Below are 23854 nucleotides of genomic sequence, written 5' to 3'. Positions count from 1 at the left end.
TGTAAAATTCATACAAAAAATGAGAGGAAAACAGTAGTCTAGTTCACTAGCGCAGACAGGATTTTGAAATGGATTAGGGGGTTTCGGGACCTTTCCGGGGTGTATGAAAGACGCCCAAGGGCAAATGGGGTTCCGGCGATTTTTTATCCTGAAAACGTAATTTTTAGGACTCAAAAATAGTAAATTGTACGATTATTTATTGAAATAAAATATTTTTTATACACCGAGGCTATCTTACTCGTTTTTGGCGCCTCTTTCGTAGGCTCAAGGGGGGTGCGGGGTTGTAACCCGTAAAACCCACCCGTGGCTAGGCAACTAGTCTTTTTTTACACTTTATCAATTAAAAATTCTAACAATAATACTATATTTGAATTAACGAAAAGGAGATGGCACTTTTCTATAAATTTATTGAGTAACGTGCGAAGCGTTTCTACCGTTAGGTATTTCTTAAGTATACACTGAGTGTAAAATTTAAAATTTGTGGAGAAACGCCATTTACTTTCCAGTAACTCAGGATTTCCTTCACTATATCTTGCCTGCCTCAGTCACTCTGATGTTATATTTCAGCAACAAAGACGACAATAATATTTCACCAGGATCGATCTACAACCGTCAAAGCGCGAATAGAGGATAATTTTAACGGCAGACCTAAAATTAACTAACCAAACAATATTGCTCACTGAAGGCTTTCCAGTCTCACCAAAGAGATTATTCAGACATCCCACAAGTCATAACACTGTATCCTTCAATAATGAACAAAACATCATACTCCAACACAAAGTTAAAAAGAACAATTGGATGGTAAATTTATTTCAAGTTGACGAGATTGACAGAAATGGTATCACTTAGTATTTCCAGCCATTTCATAGACCAAGAATATTACCGTGAGAGAAATAAAGGAAATATAGAATAGAAGTTAATATTATACCTCGTAGTTTATTCCATTTTATATTTTACCCAGATATTCCATAAACACTGACAATGAGATTGAATATGTGTGCTTTCCGAATGTTATCCAACTCACCATTTTGTCACAGTTGTCCTAGTGGTCTCGAGAAATCAAATCCCCGCGGAGAGAATTGGCATGGGCAGAGCTAGAGAGCCAGAAATCTGGAAAATACCTGCAACAAGAGGACCATATGGGTAAAATTACGAAAAATTCAGAAACATACGGGATATAAAACGAGTTTGGCGAAGGACAATTTCAGTTACCAAGTCTGAAAGCGCATTTCTTACGTGACTCATTGGAACACACAAGGATAAAAAAACAACGTAAAAAGCTAATTTCTTAGCGCAAGAATATCCACAAAATAAACACTCCTTCCAGTGGACTCCAAAAAATTCGGCCGGAAGGATCTACGGAAAAAAATAATATCACACCTCTACGAGATGAAATAGTTGCAAGACCTTTCAATGTGGAAACGTCATCAACATGACGCTGCCGCGTTAAAATATGCTTAAAAATATATATCTTATGAGCATTACGTGGCTTTTCATATTCCGATAAATTCTATTGCGTCACATATCAACTAAGTGCGTTGGCTACATATAATATTTTAGATAAATTACTAAAAAGTAGTTTCCGACACAAAGTACCTGGGCCCAGGAGAATGGAATACGAGCAGAACTCGGAGAAAATGAGCGCAGAAATGAATCGCAACAAGTGCGAGGAAGGAGAGGCGCCACCGTCGCGTCCGCGAAGCACTTCGATTTCTCTTCCGTCGCTACCGAAGATCTAACAACTGTACGATATGTCCACACGAATAAAAGAAATTATATGACAATCAAAACACTTGCCGTCATTAAGCCTAGTATTATGAGCATGATAAAAAAGAAGAACACAATGGTAATTTCCACACTTTTAATGTCACAACTCAGCAACCGACCATGGTTTCAACACGTAAGTGTCATTTTCAAGGTGAAAAAAACCAGTACTCTCTCGGTATATATACCCAGGCCAAGGTAGGAGGTGGGGGCATATGGAATTAGGTGTGGGGGAGTGGGAGGGGAAACGGTTTTGGTAAACAAGTGAGTGAAGGACGAAAACATACATCGAGTGGATCGGAGTGAAGGTCAGGGTTTTGACGTCATGGGGATGCATTTTAACAAAGGAGAGTCGGTACAAAATAAAACATCATTACAAAGTCCATCCGGGCTGTTGGCAATTTCGAATTTTTCCATAATTTAAGCCCTTTGTCAATACAATGTAAAATATGCATGTCCATATTGCTAAAATGGTTACAGAGGCATAAATGATTATCGAAACAAGATTTCCCGTCATTGTACATAAAACTTCTTCTATGTTCTTTCACTCTGTCTTTGAACCTTCTTCCAGTCTGACCAACATAACAAACTCCACAATCGTCACATTTTAATTACCATTGTGTTCTTCTTTTTATCATGGATATAAAGAACTTCCACAAAATCGAGCCGGATACGATTTTATAGTATTATGAGCTTAGGTTAAAGGGACTCTTAGCTCCCGCTCTTACATTCTTTCGTAGTGGCATTTTACTCGCAAAAACTTAGGCTAACGCATTAAATTTTCATAAAAATAATGTAGACTATTGCCAACATTTGATTGAATTTAAAACTTTAAAATTTTGCCTCAGTTTTTCTCATGTTAAAAACGTTTATGCTTATTTGAATTACAAACTTTAATTTGAATACTCTGAAATTTTCAAGATGATATCGTTGATAACTTCAGTTCTAAACGAGCCAAAAATGAAAGGTTGAGAGGGAGAGATACGTCCTCTAAAATGATGAGATGAATGGCATGAGAAATATTCAATAAAACAAGTCCAGTGCAAAGAATATTTTACCTCAATAGACCGATAATTATAATCGCCCAGATTGTCTTTCCAAAATAATTCTTAAATTTCACTGAAAACCCTTACTTTTATGGATTCATTTAAACGTAGTCTAAACGACTCGCTAAAAACCAATTGTTTCAAATTTTATGATTTATTATAAGGAAACATCATATAAACGATTGCGAATGAAAGAAAGATAACTTCATTCTTCCTAAAAAAGACATTTCTTCGATTTAATCTATTGTTATATATTCTATATTAAAAATTGTGTAAACTAGGTAATACATACCTGATGAACTTGAACGTATACATTACAAACGATATAAGTACGTGTAAATATGTAATTAGTCCAGTGTAAGTGTAGAAATTTCTTCCAAAAATGATAACCGTGGAGGTTCAATTACTAACTCTTGCCATATTACCACATGCACACAATAATGTTTAAAATGCTGCGGAAATTAATTGAATACTTTCACAATGGATAGCAGAAAAAAATTACGAAAATAGAATATCGCGCGAATAAGTCACAAAATCGAAAAGAACGATCAGACCTCGTGCAAAGGCTCAAGAAATCATTGTATTCCATTTAACAACAATATGACTTACGGCTCATAAATGCGCCGACGTTCCATAGTCCGAATGACATCGATAAAATCTTACTGCAACACACACATGGCAATTTCGACTGATCGCTTTACGTAAGGACGATACGGTTCGAAAAAAAATCATCCCGAGGCCAAGCCATCTGGAAGATAAGACTCCATCCTTCCGTTTCAGTGGAGAGAATGCAGTGCAATACGATGCTTAAAATAGCACCGGGAGCTTCATGAAGTGAGGACTTCAAGCGGAATTCGACAGGTTAATTTTAGCCATCAAAGTATTCGCAAAGAGGCTTTCTCACGATTTCAATGAGTGAACACCTCTTTTATTACCAACCTCTACAGTAATCAGAATTGTAACAATAAATATCTAGTACTGCGTTATGAACTATTTACACTTACCGAAAAACGTAAGGGTAAAAATCTTTTGTTACTGAGCGTCTAAATATGTCTATCTTGGCAACTTTGTCTTAATCCAAGGTTATATCAGATAAGAACATATTATAAACCGCAGAATTATTATTTTCCATTTTTAAAGCTCGATATTCATAGTTAAAAATGCAACCAGCAAACATTTACGAGGCATTCGTCGACTGCGAGTAAGCCCTAAAAGTGGACATCCGTCATTGTTCCGCCTACAACAAGGAAATCATTAAATTTCATGCGACTTCACAGAGATTTACCTCGGTATTGCCAGTGTATTAACCTAGTTTTCCACGCATAAAAAACACAACTACACTTCTGCGCTGGTTCATTCCACCAATACGTGACGCCACTCTGCATAAACGCAGTCACATGGTCAATCAGACTCGGAATATGCCCCAAACAAGCGAACCCTTTGGGACGAATCGCACCCAAGAATGATGATTCGACATCGCTAATGGACCGTTTCAATGGGCATCGCAGGACGCGAGGAAGGGTGACAAGGGAGGGTCAGTTGATGGCTCAGACTCCAAGGGATTGAACCGTAAAAAGCAAACGTATCGGAAGGTATGACCGGGCGTCGTCACGCCATTCCTCACGCGGCCTTACACATGTGAGTCGCCGGGAAAAAGGGCCCCGCGATGCCCACGCAGAAAACAACAATTGGAGAGGGGACATAAGAAGATTCCGAGGCCGAGTGATGAGAGAAAATAAAACAACGAGACAACGTATTTCAGTCCCACGCGTGCGTCATATCCTTAAACTTTAATAGCCATCGACTCGCAATCAAAATGATGCGAAGCACGAAAAGACACTATGGACCATTCCCGAGGAGGAGGAGGGCGCTGTAACGGGATAAATTGGCCGCGTGTCCGCTGGACCGTTCCATCCAACCTCGACAGATTGAAACGGCAAAACGGGCAGGGATCCCCAACGGGCGGCGGCGGATGCGGCCTCTGTCTGGGCGACCGAGGACGGCTTCCATCGGGAGATAGTTCAATTCCGAGCGGACAATTCTCCCTAAATATCTTTTGATTAATTGATTCGCGGAATCCAAATATCAACTTCACCACACGCTATTGAATAATATTAATTCCCATAGACCTTACTTTAATCGGACAATTTAAGGGATTAGGTGAAGGAAAAAGGAAGGCAAAGAAGTAAAACAATGAGCATACATCGAAAAAATAGCAATAAATTAATTTAATCTCAATATAAAAAGATAATTAAGGAACCCACGTTTTCACGTGGACCAAAATGAAGAAAATAAGCCGCCCTAACTTGGCCAAAAAGCCCGCGTCAAAATTTTACTGATAAAAGACTGCATTTTCAAAACCAAACGACGTGGAGCGCATTTACTCCACATACGACACAGGAGTGATATAAATTCATCATTCAACACTGGAGTGACTCATCATTTAGTTTGCCATCATTTATTTGAAAATTTAATTATAATGTTACGATGAAATTTATTGAGAAAGAATTTGACTAAAGATGAAGAAATGGATGCACACAGCTTTTTTTTTTTTTTTTTTTTTTTTGAAAATGTAATCTTATATCTGTAAACTCTTAACTTGGGACCTTGGGCCACGGCAGGGTTGCTCATTTTCTTCCTTTTAGTTCCAATAAAATCAAGGGCTTTGAATTACTTTTTTAATCTATTATAACATATTATCATTTTTAGCTTAAATAAAAGCGTGGTTTTCCCAGTGTTTTTTGATATAGTGTAATATCATGTTCTCATTTTTAGCCTGAAAGGATGGTAGACGCGCAAAGTCAACTAGTAAAAAATATTTTAAAATTTGGCGGGAAAGTAACACCTCCGCCAAGATTCCAACCTGGAATCTTCTGTTCAGTAGTTATGCACCAGATACCTATTGCGCTAGAGGGCACCTGTAAATATCACGAATTATTGAGGAAAGTTTCGTTTCTATCTGAATATTAAGCAGTACCAGACGAGAAAAAGACATTATTTCTTCGGGAGATGAGCGTTATTTACAAAATAAGAGATGACGCAACAGTATACAATAAAAAATCCCAAATAAATTATAAATATGAAAATATAGTAATCCCAAGTGTTATATACGTAAAATAATTAACTAGCAAGAATCTTCATGCTGCTTCTGAGATGAAATGGTGTCAGCCATTTGATGAACGCCGTGACTGTAGTGATACCTAAATACACGTGTGACATGCGGGTTGCAAACTCTTAAGGATTCCCGAAAAAAAGACGAGTCTGATATTACAGGTATGAAAACTAGTGTTTACAAACTGTGACACCACGAAGAATAATACCAATTTACAACTTCCAGAGTTGAAACAACTATTTTTATAATGTTACAAATCTATATTTTCGCACTGCGAAAACTAATCGAAGATTCGAACATTCGCCGCGTTCGATAGATTCTTCTCAAAGTAGAATGTGCATCATCGCTCAGAAACGGTTGGTTAAAAAGAATTAAATATAGACTCTTCTAATGATTGAGCACGACGACATCACTAAACGAAGAAATAATAACTACGCCCATTCAATTCTGTGAAAACATACACGCGAAAAATTAAACTCTTCTGCCACGGACTTCAATTTTTAAAATTCAGCACCACTAAAAATAATTTCCACAAATTTTTTTATCATTACCGAGATAACTAATTTAAAATAGGTTTTCATACTTTGGACAATGTTATAATGACACCACGAACGAAAAGCAACTGATAACTCAATTTTTATGAATTTGTATTCGGACAATACAGCATATTTTATGCACATCCAAGCACTGATATCTATATAAAAATGAGGCTATTATTTTGAAATGTAACAAAAAGTTGACCAATGAAGTTCGCAAAAAATCATGGATACAAGCCTATACATGGAATTAAACGTGAAATAGTTCCTCATGAAAACACTAGTTACCATTGAAACTGAGACGTAAGGAAACACTGAGCCGTCGGATAATTAGCAACGTACAATATTATATATTTCCTAACCAATTTAAGGTTTTCGGAAAAGGAAAGGGGACTGAGAATCGATTCCCCGACCTAACCATACCCTTAAGACATCCATGCCATAATTAACTCCCGAGGAATCACCAATTTCTGCAAATGCTGCCCTAACAACCTATCAAAGACCTCCTCAACGGACGTTCCAGTACCGCCTCCTTAATTCAGAGGGTTTATTCCCAAACCCATGAGAGAATTACTGATTTCTCAATAGAATGATAACTTGGCCTTGCATAAGCGGTATTTCAAGAAGGGCTATTTGGCAAACACCATTAGAAAGAGCCCTTGGTTTCACAGCCGCATACGAATCTCCTAACAAATATGCCTCTTTCAATCCTATCCCAAAAACTACATTTCACTCATTCGTGTTACAGTCGACACACCAATGCCTAAGCTGGAGAGTCTTCCAAAAACCGCATGAAGCTAAATTGATTCAATAACGGAGGAAGGCGAGATATAGTGGAAGGACATCCTGACTTAACGACAAAGAGATGGCGCTTTTCCATAAATTTGAAGCCATCTCTATCTCGTTAATTCTAAATTAATCCTCACATACATTTCTCCTTTCGGAGTGGTTCAGCCCCCAATGAAGTTAAAGATGCAAAAATAGGTCATTTATTTCGATTTTCCTACAAATATTTCCTGGTTAAACACTCTGAAAACCCCCTCCACAAATATTCACATAGGGACGCAACCAGATATAATTACTGGGATAATCATTAGGATTAATTAATTAGTATTGTGTTTCGGTAAATTTTTATACAGCTGGAATCATAAAACTACACTCGCCCACATTACCATTCCTGAACAGGTAGCAACCCATAATGCCAATTCTAATGGAGGACATCACATATTTATGTTGAAATCATTTTTACGAATATATCGTACTACACATATAGATTTCTTTCACAATTTTGAAAACTTCTAAATACAACTCTTACTTTACTTCTAGTAATTTCTGATGTAATCGCATTATTACAGCCTGCCTCGCGTGGAAATATGCAATATAGACACGCAAACCGATAGTCAAGACTCGATATTCCGGACAGACATAAAATATTTTCCCGGTGAATATTGAAAACCCTCATTTCCCAGGAAGTTGTCTCCACGCCACAAACGGAGTAGCCAGAGACGTATCTGGGATCGGGGACCGTGAAGGGAAACACAGGACCATGGCGGAAGGAAAAGTAGGAAGCGAGAAAAATGACACTTAAGAGACAGCGACCTCGCACCTATTTCCAGGTACACGAGGAAGCAGGGAGAGAGGGGAGGACCAACGTGTTGGGGGAGAATCCGTGAAATTAAATACGTCAAGCGAGGAAGAGGAGCAGGCATGGCGGCAGGAGAGGATGGAATAGGAGGCTGGGAAGATATTCTCGTCGAGATGATGAAATCGTACAAGCGGTGGAGGAGGGGATGAGGTAGCCATTGACAGTCTGGAGACCCCCCACACCAAATTCCAAACTTCGTTACTTCACACCAAACCTATGGATATCCACCGCATTAACTATTCTCTACACTACCAATCAGTTGCACCTACTCTATGCAGGCACGCAACCCAAATTTACTCATAATGATGGCGGGGAGCTAAATTTAAATCAAGCAATAAAAACTCAAGTCTTTAGCACACAAATTTAAACCTTTGATCTAATACATAAATGGATAGATCGATTTCTTTTTCTTGAACTCAATTGTTTAATGCTGATTAACGTCTCGGAGTATAGGTCTAATAATGACATGCGAATTTATTTGCCACCGTTTCTATATATTTTTTATAAAAATTTTACATATCATTCTTTATACTATACTCCGAGACGCTAATCAACATAAATGGATACGCCACTTTATACACTCCACCACAGGGGAAATTTTTACCAACATCCACCCGTTATGGCATGGTATTTGGTAGAGGCGACCACAGTAGCGGATACAGAAAAAATTCAAGGGGGGCGCAAAAAATGTTTTGAGCTACCTTAGCTTTCATCGTAATGACATGCAAAGTTTAAGAAAGTTTAATTAAACTGGAAATACGCATATACAAGACAATGCCATCTTATGATAAAAAGAGCTACAATTGTGGTTCTGCAATGTTAGGCAGTGCGGGCGGCCTATAATATATATAATAAATTTAAAAAATATATATATATGACAGTTTATTTTAATCCGGGCCAAAAAGGTGTGAGGCTAACGCTCTAACCATCATGATAAACGGATCCCCAACATAAACCCAAACCATTGACGTCACACTTCAAATTTTCACATGAGGAGCTAATATATGAAAAGGTTTTAAGCCAGACATTTTGGGTTGTGCATGCGAAGCGAGGCTCGTGAGACATGAGAAGCTAATGGTCTAGAACAAACTCATGATTAAAACATTTTGGCGTAGGTAAAATTATTTTGAACTGGAAAAGCATATATTGTTCATATGATCTAAGTGCGGGAAGAGAAAAAATTGAGCATCTCAGCCCGCCACTAGGATGGATATAGGAGGAATATTATCACCCTTGGAGCCTACCCTACACCCAGGGATCACGAAAATGGACACAGTCCGCCTCCACCACCCCGGTACCCTGGAAGAGTCCCCTCGACGACCATCGCTCCCACCTACGCGAGGAAAAAAATATAATTTCACCTCCGTACCCCACCCGATCTCCCACGGTTGCCGTAATATTCCTACTTACTCGCCTTCCCGTTCCCTAATGGCTCCTACGACACCCCTCCCCCCCCAACCACTTCGGCACACGTCACAATTTTCGTCGAGCGCATCCCATGCTGCTGGGTGAGGAAAACTGCATCTGTGCCACAAACTAAATGCTTCACAAACGAAGAATCTGTAATAATAAAAAAATGAGGGCGCATCACCTGAGTGGGTAAAACCAACTCATTGCGCCACAATATGCAAAAAACATGTGACATCATAATAAATAAGTATGTAGACAGTGGCGGATGCAGGTGGGGTTCAGTCAGAGACTCATACTTACAATTACATAGTCTTTTTATTCACATGCGCGATATTTTACTCCAACATCTCTAAATAACAAAGAGTCGATAATATCTTCACTCTGAAAGTAGGCAGGATGGGGCAGACATCACGTCAAAATTACGCTTTTCATCAGGATCTGAAGTGCAATTTGATCATGCCTTGGAGGAAATAACCTGAGTAAATGAGAAACGAATCATCCACTGTGTGTCTCTAGATGATTATGTTCCCAAAACGAGGGTTTTTCCACCAAATCTCGTTTAAATTACTCTTGATATGCTAGTTATAACGTACTTTTGGCGTAATGCCCATTGAATCCTGCATATTAACGGAGTGCAGTTATAAACATGACAAATTCGAAAAATGGCCTTAGAATGTGATGGGTGTTCGTTTCTTAGTGTTTGGGCCATAATAGGGTGGTTTCCTATTATTTTTTTATTGCTTTAATCGAAAGATTATTACTCCTGGAGTACGTATTTCACGCTTTTAGATTTTTAAATGACAACATCTATTTTTCGGGATTAAATGAAAAGTGAAAATTTTCAAGCGCGCGAAAACGCGACGCTTGAGTATGAATGCCGGGAAATATCTCCGTACGTCGTATTTCTGGTTCCCCCTCCCGCCCGGTGAGGTGACCTTGAGGCGAGGCTTAGCGCTGATACGTCGCAGGATGCTAGCGGATAGCTGAGTACCTTGCTGGATGGTAGCGCTTGGCTTAAAAAAGGTTTATTAATACCTTATCAAACGAAGAAAACTTTCCGAACTTAGCCAGTTTTAATAGGTGATTATTAAGACATGTTTCCCTGAGCCCTGTGCCTCATGCATGCATTGGTAACCTCAGACGATGTATAACTCCTATCCTCTCGTGTAGAAACTAGGTCCCTGTGACGTCATGCGGAGTGGAATCGCATGGGCGCCAATCTGGCCTTTTTCAAATGAGGATAAAATTTGACCCTTGCCATTCGTCTAAACCGGTATTTCAAAAACCAAATAATTTGTGTATTATGAATACACTAATGGTGGGTAACGAATCGCAATCAATGCCTTTCGTTTTCTTTGATGAAGGAAACTACCCTATTCTGGACGCGCTACGCTTGTGAAAAAACGGAATTTAATGAAAGTTTACATGTGATTGGTATTTTCCCCATTATTATTATTATTAGATGATATTTTTTCTCGCAAAGTAATTCCTTGACCGGGCTCTTATAGGTTCCACCTCTTCCTGTGTGTTCACACCAAGGCGCTGCGTAGTATAAAAACATGGACATGTGGAAATAGTTCTTTTATGTATAGGTAGCAATACACAAGTTACTGAGGAGTGCTAAAGAGGCGAACCAAGTTTCGATGTAATAAATCATAATCGCAAAAACGTAGGGTGGCAATTCAGATTTATTCATTAAAATTGTCATCATTTATCATTATCACATTACTAAACAAATACGTAAACGACTAAAAAAAAGTTCCGACTCAAGAGATGGAAGCGACGAAAACGGATCAGAAGAGGTTTCCAGGAAAAATAATTCAAGGGAAGAACTTTCCTCTGCGCCTTCTCTGCTGACTTGTTTAGCCTCTTCATCTCTTCACACGTCCAATATCCGTTGCGTGCGCAGAGAATATATTATTTTCCTTCCTCATCCCCATTTTCCGAAGGTGGTTCCTCGCTCACCAAGGGTCTGAAAACCTCCTCAAATGATTCACCCAACTGCGTGGTTTCCTTTAAAATATCTTGCAGTTGCTTGTTCCCTTCTTTACTAAACCAAGAAGTTAAGCAACCCCTCTCTTTTAATTGAGAGGGAAAAAAAGCCAAGATGTACAAGTGATTTTCTTTATAAACAGAATTAGGTACAGAAATTGATAAAAGAAATATTTAAAAAAAACATAGTGGCCAAGGGATACGAGTGAGTCTCTGTTCTGTGCTGACATTGAGTGAAAAATCAAATGCATTACTAAGTATGCAGTTCATCACGTTTGTTTACTTTACCTAATTTCTGTACCTAACTCTGTTTAGAAAAAGAATATCACTTGTTTCCCTTGGCTTCTCACCCCCTCAATTGTAAAACCTTATGTCCAAATAATACGCATATGACTTGCTAGTATCTTGAGCGGTTACTCGCGTGCTTATGCTGAAATAGAATTGACGTTTCTTCTCCTTTGCTGGGAGTGATAATGTGAGCATGATTAGCCCTGAAGAGGTCTTCCGCAAAGGACATGAAAAATCGGGTCTGCTTCAAAATAAAGGCGTTGGAAACCTAAAAACAAATATCACTTTGTTCTCTTAGTCAGTCGTACGTATTTCCAGCATTTACCTAAAGCATCGATAAAAACCAAATCCTAAATCATCAGTTTACGTTCGATTACCCACTTAACATACGGGATACATTGAACAATTTTTTTAATCACACCACAGTATAAATATGAAATGAAACTTGACACTCAGTAATCAAGAAATTAATATTATCCACTACCAAATCCTGTGCCCGAATGAATATCATTTGACATGAAATATATCATTAGGCAACGTATTAGACTTCCTTACCATCCGATTGACTTTTTTTTAACAGGTTCCAGAAAACACCTCTTCTAATTGTCTATCCACGTCCAGCTTTTCCACTTTCTATGCACTCTTTAAAGTGTATATGATATACTAGCGAAAGCGTGATAGCTTTTAATAAAAAATGCTTTAGTATAATGTTCTTAATTACTTTCGCTGATTATTACATTTCACCCACTCCAACTACAGTACAGGGTTGATGAAAAGAGAAGAAATCAGGGGGCTGTCTCTATCTGTGGCTGCAACCACATGTGGTCCTACGAGAGAGGTAAGTAGGTTGCACGAATAGAGTCCCATCGAACAAGTCCCACCAGAAAAACTACAACGAACTCAAAAACCATTTCGAAATTGGGATGAAAACATTTCTCCGGACATTTCCACAAGCATCACCGTAAGATAAAACAAAAAAATGCTCACACAGGCTCTCCTTTCCGCTGTGACCTACCATCCTTTCCATACGCATTCCAAGTGATTTGAAATGGACGTACCTATATTTGATCGAAAAGCCACTGTATGAGACACCTCAAAGGTATTTGGCACGGGAATACCATTCCCCAATACATATTACATCGGAAACTTCATCTCTAACTAGAACATAACGTGCATAACGTACGTAACGGTATGGTACGAATGGCTTTGTGATCGTTCTTCACCTATCTCAAGGCCTGTTTACACGGTACATTAACACGTACGGGTTAATGTCTAAATGTATGAACGCGAGAATGAACGCCAAAATGCACCGTGTAACCACCCAACTTGTGCGAATGCATGCACAGAAAATAGAACATGTTCTAATTTGGTTCATGCATTCGTACATGTTCCGTTCAGGTCCACAAAAATAATTCACGCAAACGTACATTAACTCGTACGTGTTAATGTACCGCGTGAACAGGCCTTCACGCTCCACTTTACTTAATAAAGATTACCACGTCTTTAAATAATCATAAACTACGGCTACTATAGGATCTGAAGCATTTACGAGGTATTCCCCCTCCCGATTCTCGTTGGACATTCGGAAGGGTACGCTTTTTCGCGCCTTAAATCGCAAAGACCCAGCGGAAAGGAAATATACAAATTTGAATCCTGTTATCCAACAGGTAGCAAGGCTCGTTATCAACATTTCTGAAAAAAACTCCTACCCGCGGGGAAAATATAAGAGTTTTCTTTGTCCACCACCCTAAGAGGTCTCTCCACATGAATTACGTGGAAATGCGAGTTGTAGAGTGCCCTGTCGGTAGGCATACGGAAGAGCAGAGCGGCCATTAGCGCCCCATCATGCGAACGCGGGTGGTATCAGCCTCCACGTCCCATCACGCGAAACGATTCGGCGCTAGTGGCGAAACACAGTACCCAGCGCCCAATGGCCGCGGAACACACGGAGCGAAATGCAAGCTCTTTTGCGAACAATCGTTGCCCTCGGGGAAAAAAAGAAATCCTGACGCTGCGTAAACAAGAGTAGCACACAGAAAAATAGCACATATAGCGCAGTGCATTCATAATGTTGCATTCCTGAGACAGCTTAACAAATATCCTCACAGTGCGAGGTGGCCCATAGATAAAAACTACTGTTTTCTCCCTACCCTGTGCGTGTAAAACCCACTCACCATTGTTTCAGTTTATGGTGTGCTCTATCCTCACATATCTAGAATCAACCTTGAGGTTGATACCCCTGAGACTGAGTCAATGAGGGAGGACTACTATACTTCGGTGTACCATTATACCACATCCCACACAAGTTCCATTACTGCCTATGTTTCTTCTTCCCTGAGTCCTCCTTTTTCTGATGGAAAGATATATATACTGAGAAATAAGAGAATTAGCATTAGCATAGCAATTAGAATTATAAGGAGCATTTGAAGCAAAATACACGCTATTTCTAGAACAATCGCTGTCTCCGGTGATAATAAAATCCAGGCACAGCGAAAATACCAGAACACCGCAAACAATATAAAAGATAGCATAGTGCAGGCATAATTTTGCACTCCTGGGAAAACACCCTCAAAATGCGGGGAAGCCGATGGAAAGCAACTGGGTCCCCTTACCTAATTCTTTGACATTCGCACGCCTGTGACTAATCTTGGAGTATCCGAACCAACCTTCGAGTTGAATATTTGAGTGAATGAGGTAGGTAAGGAAGTGTGTTCTTACAGCGTTACTAGGCGAAGCATAGGGAAATTTTTCATTAATACTATAATATATACGTTATTTTGACCGTACCCTGAGGTAACATCCATCAGCTTAACAACCATGGAGAAAACCAAACTTGTCTTTTCACTGGACTAATTTCTGAGCTATTAGGAAATTGAAATTGTGTAAATGAAGTGAAGCCACGTTCAATTAATGAAAATGGCACAAAATTAAGCTCAGATAGCTGAGAAAAAATAGGGATTGAATTACCCACACACTATTCATCATGCACTCTTATGTAACTTTTTCACCATAGTGGATTCTTCAATGGTAAAATAATTTCAAAACATATTGAAAATTAGTTGCTTTGAATCATGGAGTCGCAAGCCTACCTCCTGAAGTAATATCACAATGAATGACTGAAGATTTTTTTTGTGTTTACCCCTCCCTCATAACTCTTTTCTTTTAATACCAGCTTAATTTTGCTTTGGAAGTGTTGTTTTTCATCCTCTCCAAAATAAAATACTCGCCATTATGACGAGGGCGAGAAGGCGTGTAGATAATTGAAATTAACGGCGCGCCTCGTATATTTGCCTCCGCTCCCACACGCCCTACAGTGGGTCGGGAGCCTCTCTTCTCCCAAGGGCCGCATCCGTCACGATTCTTCCGATTAAGAGCTTTCTCCGCTTGCTTTCCCTGGTCACCCCTCGCCTAATTGACAGGCACGCGTGTAGTAAAACTCGGACACGTCGCTGTCGACGTATAATGACCGCGGAATGCGGGAGCGTGCCCTGCCGGCGGGAAAGGTAATTACTCCCCCTCGTGCGTTGTTTTGCGACCTCGCTCTTTTGCGAAGCCTTCCTCCCGGTACGGTCAGATTCTACCTCATTTGTTTTACATTTTGTAATTTCATCTTTCGGTGCTGCAATTCTTCTCTCACACGCCTAAGCACGGGGGAGAATATTTTGGACAAAGCTCTAGATACTCGGATTCTTTCATGTTTGACTTTATCTACATATCGATGGCTAAGTTCTAACAACACGTATCTCTAATTCGGCCGATTTGAGACATGTATCTTTAACAAAGTGCAATAACATTAAAAAAATAATATATTTCACCGAGAGAGTGAGCCTCCTTAATTTTTCGATCGGTATTATCGTTTTCATTTGATATTTTAATCAATTGTGCCAAGTTTCTTTAAAATTTCCGGCGTTAAAAAATCGACGTTAATTTGATATGACACCGGAAGTGGATATTGCCGTCATATATCATTCCGCTACTTCATTACCTCTCTAACGATTAATCATTATGGCATTAAAGGCAAGAAAAAGACTCCAACATATGAGAATAATTTTTAATATGCTTTCGCTTCATCGTGAAAAATGCATTTATCATAATGTGTAATTATTATTCAATGCGTGTGTATAAGAAGCGTAATTTTTTGCGTGAAATACCTATGATTGTCTCCGTAAGAAATCGCACAAAAGCGTAAAATTGTATCTTTAGTTTCCCCTAGCCCCACCCACTTTCTCAGTAAACCACTCTAATTCGATCTCGAATGTCGATAATTTAGGGCTGACGGCAAAGCGTTGGTGGATTGGTACCCATTGACCTTTTTCCAACTAACTTAATTACGCCCATTTCTAATGAAACTCCAATGGTCTTCAATACATTCAACTTCAAGGATCAACGTCACTACGAGAGTTTTTGTTACCTGCAATGAATAATTGCATTTGTTTCACTTTTTCTTTTTATTTAGTGCCATTCATTATGCAGTGATAGCAGTCATTTTCCTAATGTACGATACTTTTGTTGATAACCTTTCAGCACAAATTACATCTTCAATGTTCGGTTCGATGCACTTCACTTAATGCATTTAAATATTTGTAGGGAATTATGTTGTCTCATTCATGAAAATTTTATACAAACGAATTCTCTAAAAATAACTGATAATTTCAGGCTCAATTCTGTGAAACCTTTCATAATGGAAAATAAAGGAATAAACCTTTGTCATGTTCACTTGCAAATTTAAGCAGGCACGACCCGGGTTTTACAACATAGTAACATCTTTAAATATACAAGTGAACCTAACAAAGTCTTATTCTTTTATTTTCCATTAACGTATTTTCTTTTTTGAAATGCTATGTGGCACACGATTGGTGATGGTGGGAGTTACGTGCTCCCTGGTTTGTTGCGGCTGCTTATGTGAAAAAAGTTGTGCATATCGGCATACTTATTGTAAGCTTCATTAAAAACCAAGTTCGGTAGTAAAGGGAGATTCACCTGCTGACAAAAAAAGATCGCAAGGCTAATGAGAAGGGTGCTTACAAACGAGATTATTTTCTAAAACTGGAGGCGAATGCAGAAAAAAAGTATTCCGGCATTGCTATCCATTGCCAAAGGCTCGCGAGAAAAATGGTGTTCAATTACTCCGCAAAACTTTGCGTGGGTCGATCGGGCTATGTTGAACAGGCGTGACTGGTGACAGTAATTTTCACGAGACGTTATTTTTTATACAAAATTATTTTAATTCAGTATATTACATAATTTATTGTGTTTTCATACTTCTTCGGTCCACAGCTTGCTCCGATAACCACGTAATATGCTACAGAAATATCCCGTATGCTTGGCTGATGATGAGTTTTCATGAGCAAGCATTAGCTTGAGCCACATAGCAATAAAATGTAGCAAACGCACAACCTCGTTCATGTAGCTGGAGTGAGGTTCAGTAACGTATGGAACGACATGAAGCCCTGCTAACCACATTTTGGGGGTTATGCAGCGTTTCGTTTGTTATACAACATGTACTAAATTTCTCTGCTGGGGGAGAATGAATATAAACACAGAAAAGCAATTCAGTGAATATATTTGTCAGTCCTGAAGTGCACATGAAACAAAAAAAAATCTTGTACGTTCTCATTAGTATCTTCTTGTGTTTAAATGCCTTCATATGATATGTTTTTTGCCACGAGTCATATTTAGTGACATATATTTACAATTCCCATAAAATTATTTGCAGTGTGACTACCATTGTATTAAATTTAAGGATGGTATCTTTCACAGTAGTGTTTTGATTATTGAAGCTACCAAAAGAACCTTCATTTTTGTTACTAACGTTGCATATATAAAATTAGGAGTAAAAAATTTGCTATTATTATTTATTATTATATTCGTTTGGGCATTGTACACAGGTGGCCTCTGAAAGCTACTACATTTGGCAACCTATAGAACAGAGCTATAGAATATAGAAAAACTGATCTGAAAAAATAGGAGCCTTCGTCGAATTAGCTGGAGGAATATTCTAATGGATAGGAAGATAAGTGAGGATACACAATAAATAGGAACATTATAGGGGCAATACGCAACATCATACGCCATGGAAGAACACGGTTTTATAGGTTGATATTGATACCCCGATATCCAGGTCAATGAGATTGAGCATTGAGTCAATCTGAGCCCAAAATGTTTCAATGAGTTGGAATTTGATTTCATGTTCCATATTATTTTCAATCGCGAGGCAACGCCCATGAAGAAATGTGACATCTCATACCAAACTAGAAAAGTAAAACATCAGGAAGGAGAGGACATTTTTAATTACATAAAGTGTAATTTTATGGCCAAAAGATTACATTGGCAAGATCTGATAGGTTGATTTTTACTGTTAATTGATTCTATACACAAGCGGTTGGTCATATAATTGGTTATTGTAAAATCCCTTCCCAACCATTTATATAGGCGGCATGCTGGAAGTAATATGAAGATGTAGATGAAGCGTTTGTAATTATGTGATACGATTTTCCTTAATATCATTCAATAATAAGCTTGTCCACCGCATTTATATTTTATCTGAGAAATATTTAATACTAGTAGTGATGGACTTAGTCGGTCATTCTCGTGATCCCAATCACGGTGACCATTCATTTGAGTGACTCTGTCATGAACGGGAGGTCATGATTGAATGGGTCATGATTGTGGAAAGTGGACGGCAATCACGACCGAGTAGGCAATCACGACCGCGTAGACAATCACGACCGCATAGACGATCACGACCGAGGAGGCATTCACTACCCTGTTGTCAATCATGACCCGCTGATCACTCTCTACTTAAGGGCAATATCTATGTATCTTGTTAAACGAGAGATGAGTTGTTGTTATTATCATTAATCTATAAAGTTTTTTCATATGTTAAAACCAGAAACTAGTTAATTTTTATCGTAATTACTTCCAAAACATTTACAAATACAGAATGTGCCTTAAATGTTATTTATTACACTCCTTTTATTGTTTTTCAAGATACAGAATCAACGATAATTTCCAATCATTCGTGGGGCATAGGGTTACTGATCAATATTTTATTATGGAAAGTCAATATAAATAATGGAACTGATTAAAAGGCATGAGAGAAAACTGGGCTCTCTCAAGATTTTAGGCATATCGCCTGAGATTTGAAGGCCATAGGTACTCTGAAATGTCGATTATAGAAAACTTTACAATTATTACGAACATTGCCCCCTAAAGTGATTGCAATATCATGCCATTCATCACCACGAGTGAAAAAGCAGTCAAAAACGGTCAATTCAGGTCGCGAGTGACGATCATCCACCTTTGAAGAATGATAGCGATTGGACTGTGTTTGAGAACGACCTATGCAATGAACAATCACGAATGACCTAATGGCTGGCGATTGACGGAGAACGACCACGATCACGAATGACCTGCGTCTAGAACAATCATGAATGACCGACGATCGCGACTGATGGAGAACGTCCACGGTCACGAACGACCGAAGTGAGGAAATGACCCTCTCGGTCATCTGAATGATCCCGTTCACCGATCAATCTCGGAGATGACCCTGGTCACATGATTCGATCGTTCATGACCGACCCATCACTAAATACTAGCAGGCCAGCCGGTGTTGCTCGGGGAGGATATTACCCATAGAAGTGGCAAACTCGGAATTCATGGCCACATGGCAGGATTTTTTGGTTAAGGAACAAAGCAGGTATAATGATGGTACATAGGTATCGATTTCCGTATACTGCGCATGAGATCAGCTTATACCCTTCTCCACAACATAATCGTTGTGTGTGTATGTACCTGCGGAGACCAAAAATGTCGCGAGAATGTATACCGCATTAAAAAGGTTTGCACCGAGAGGATTAATGGGTAAGTGTAGTGTCTTTCGAGTTTGTTTCTCAGTGAGTGCCAAGAGGTGTGCCTACTCGGCAGGATGTCCAACCGCAGAAGTTGTATGGCGTGACTTAGCTAACAGTAATGAAAAAAACGACGCAAAGGACGCGGAGGATGCAACCGAAAGTAGCAGTACGGGGTTCGAGAATATGAGATGCACCTAAGTACTAACTATGATCGCAATCCGTGCAGCCGTATGGAAGTGCATAGCGGACAGACAAACAGACATCCTCTTTTTACATATATATAGATAATAATGAAGTCCAGGAGATATGGAGAACTACGACACTTAAGATAGAGGGCCATGATCAGCAAGAAACCGGCATGGGTAAATCTTGAAAATTTCTATACCGACACCTCGTATTTAACTAAACTATAACTTCTTAATGGCATGTTTTCAACATTTCGAGATCTCACACCAAAAAAAAACTTTCACTTACGCGGTTTAATAATTTACAAACCTAATAATATGGCACAGTGGCTGCTTTCAAGCAATAAATATATGTGTGCTGAAATATATAAGTCTCTACAAATACAAAGCCGCCATATTACAGCTACTATATCACCTTCGATAGGGATGAAAATGAGTCTTATAAAATCGTAGATTCTACACCAAAACTACTCCCGCCAAGTGAAAATTAACTTGTATGTATGAATTCTGGATCGAAATGATTAATTTTCAGATCTGATTAACGTATTTCACAAAGATTACCTACCACCAAACTTTGGACTAATTTGAGAGAGAAATTTTCAATGGTTCATTGACGGTCATTTTTTAATTAATTAAACATCACAAAATGGCGATGTTTTACCAAGTCATTTTATTAAACAGCCGATTACTACTATTAGATTATTATCGTCGTATGATGAAACAATTATGTTCCAATTCAACCTATGTTTTTAAGGAGATGGAAAACAATTATTCCCCAAGAAAATAAAATTGAATGATTCACAGCTTACCCAACTCTCACAGATGTAGTAATTAATAGCTACATAATTTGATGCAATAGAAAATAAGTTTGTGCGCTTTTTTGAGGATGGAGATAAAATAACTGAAATATATAGGCTACTCAGTATAGACGTCATTGATTTTACACTAATTCGCGCGTGTGAGCATGCCCACAAGGATTACTCTTACCGCATGAATTAGAATAATTACAATTAAAATTAACTTAAATTAAAAAAATAACATTCGCTTGCTGTGAAGATAGATTTGACATAATATGCGATTAACTTTCATTGCACCGACACAAGTGCCAATAAATGCATAATAACCACAGACTAATCAGACAGAACATTCATTGTTCAGGGAAATAAATTTGTACCCAAGAGAAATGGACCACAACTTTTTTTCAGATGGCAAACACAAAATACGAATGGAAATGAGCAATTATTGCGTATATTAGTAAAAACACATTTAGCAACTATTATTAGCTTGAACTTTTGTTTATTTTCGTAAGAGACGAAATGACTGAAAAAACCTTATGCATAAAGTGAAGGTTTTAATTCCGATGGCTCTTATGTGAATAAAAGCCTTAAATGATATAGCACAGGTATCATAAAAATAACATTGTAAAGCAATTAATTAAACCTTCTAATCGAGATGATTACAATAAGGGCCACCATTACGTGGAACTCAGGGTTAAAATGAAATGGGGTTGAAAATGTAAAAAAAAGAAACGCGTGCCACACACGAGTGTTAGTTGCCAATACACGACTAAAAAAATCAAACGCAAAACAGTGGATTTCAGGGAGATCTCTGTAATGAATCATAAACAACTACCACAAAACCTAAATTATTAACTAATTTAAAATGGCTATTTGAAAAACGGTATGATACAAATTCAAGACATATAACTTCACCAATGCATGTGATTGCGGGATAGTAAAAAAAGTAAAATTCACCACAGGAATTATTCTTAACATCCTACGTGATACCCGCTTCAAAAAAATACGGAAGAGCGTCACCGGCTGATGAATGATATCATGCAGAATTATAATTAGTTATATTAATAATGTTACATTATAAATAATGTTTATGATTTTGTCATAATAATTAATATAAAAATTATTATAACAAACCTACTGATAAAATTAATATTACTGACTGTGGAATAAAATCACAAACTAAGAAATGGTATTCAAAATACATAACTTTTAACGATGACAACTGTAAGACTATAGAATGCGTTTGTGATACATAAATCACAAACGAAAGCATCAGCAATCCTAGTGGAATTTCAATTAATATAGGCATAGGTTTCGACACAAAAGTAAATTTCGCAAATATCAGCAAATTAAAAAAAATCACATTTTTAATTGTAATTACACACTAATAAAGGCGTGGTTTGAATTTTCCAGTATTCCATCAACTGCAACCGTATTAACGGCGAACGTAGACGAAAACTACCAATCAGGAAGCTTTGATGCCTCCTAGGTTAAAATAGAAGGCAATTATGCACTCGAGTATAAAAAAAGGACAGCTTACGTAGCGTGGAATTCTTCTTAGAGTAAAAAAGGATGACATTAAATAATGAATGAAAAAATTATTCATTTAAAGCACAAATAACATTATGTATATTGTTTTCATAGTACTCTATGAGCTGACAAATCAATTAAACATAAATTCCAGAAGACGAATTTGAGCGAAATACAATTTTCAGGATTACGGAACATAGAACCCTAAATAGAGTAAGAAAAGGGTGAATAAAGGCAGGTAATTAATAATAATATTTACGAATTTGAATCACTCCTAATATTAAAACGGCCCTCTATTGGCTAACAAACAACAATCATCACATGAAATGACTAATAGGAGAGAAAGATATCAATGATCATAGAAGATAGAGCCCTTTCCAAGGTAGAATTTCTAAAAGAAAAAAAACGAAAAGAAAAAAAAATTAAGAAATAATTAGCTGAGCTGGAGCGTCTACAAAAAACAACGCGTACTGGACGGCATCTATAACTCTTCTAAGTAATAAAAGAAAACATCCGGACACATATTTATTAAAATTCCTTAACTGCAATTGATGTCTTTTCCGGATATTACTTCGCCATTCCATACTCATATCCATGTAATTTTTCAGCCAGAGATGTTTCTTTATATGACCCACGGTATGAGTTCCAAAAACAACGGAAGAAAAGCACGTGAAACAACTGACTACGACACTCCCCACTCAAAAGATTTCACGCATTTACAAATGTAAGATCTTAGATTTTTCCGCCGTATCAAGTGCAAAAAGGATTCTCCATTTGCAAAAAAAAAGAAGAAAAGAAAAAGGAGAATCCTTCTGCAAATACAAATTTCACCAAACCACACCAATTTTATTGTAAATGTTCCTAATGCGACGCTGCAATTTATTTATTTTTACATACTGTTGCCAGTAGGTAATTGCCTGGTCACATAATGAGATTTAAAATAAGAGTACAGTAAAGGGACAGAAAATACACCGACAAGATACAAAAAATACACTATTTCGGATTCCATACAGCTTACAAATGAGTTGAGAACCAAATAACCTAATTTACAACTCTAATAAATCTCAATGACATCAACCACGTATAGAGGATCACTTAATCCTAAAAAATTTAGTATTCGCACAGTACTGTAATTCAAAAACTGTACGAATGCTAAAAACAGTAGCACAGTTCTATTGAAATGTAATAATATTCGTGTTGATTAATTTGATTTTTGTTTGTACCTTTGAATTCAATCAATCTTGAGTTCATGTTACTCTCATCTCATAACCATCGCATTTTAAGCAGAATGTTATCTGTACCTTTGTATTTTTGCTCTCACGGGTTTCCCAGAGCATAAATAACCATATTAATTCAGGAAACCATTCATTCAGAAACGAGGAAATCAAGCCAAGGAACGATTGGGGAAAAATAATCACAAACCAATGCATTTGCGAGCAAGACAAGACGCCGAGCAGAGGGTGGGGTATGTACGAGCGAAGACCGCAGGAAGGTTGGGCGCGGGAAATCTGGAGAGGAGGAAAGGATAACAAGTAACCCGTGGAGACAACACGGCTAGTGTAATTGGATTCCACCTACGGACCACCGCCTTATTTCCCCTTCCCGTACAACCTCAGCCGTGGTCCCAGGAACTTGACTGACCCAAGACGGACAGGTGATCTCTCCATATACGCCGAGGTGAGCAAGGTGGACTTGG

General features: G+C 38.1%; 1 protein-coding gene across 5 annotated transcripts in view; it reads right to left on the bottom strand.

The window, feature by feature from the left end:
• LOC124160759 (COMM domain-containing protein 4) overlaps nt 1-23854 on the bottom strand; it is a 91935-nt gene that overhangs the window by 21830 nt on the left and 46251 nt on the right. For all 5 annotated transcript variants that reach the window (XM_046536774.1, XM_046536775.1, XM_046536772.1 and 2 more), the window contains one exon: nt 1025-1121. In XM_046536774.1, the coding sequence (XP_046392730.1) occupies nt 1025-1027 (3 nt within the window). In that variant the 5' untranslated portion in view covers nt 1028-1121. The remainder of the gene's footprint in view (nt 1-1024; nt 1122-23854) is intronic.

Source organism: Ischnura elegans, chromosome 6 (genome assembly GCF_921293095.1).
Source record: "Ischnura elegans chromosome 6, ioIscEleg1.1, whole genome shotgun sequence".
NCBI classification, from domain to species: Eukaryota; Metazoa; Arthropoda; class Insecta; order Odonata; family Coenagrionidae; genus Ischnura; species Ischnura elegans.
The sequence above is the reverse complement of the archived record's forward strand: the minus strand, read 5'-3'. Positions and strand labels throughout refer to the sequence as shown.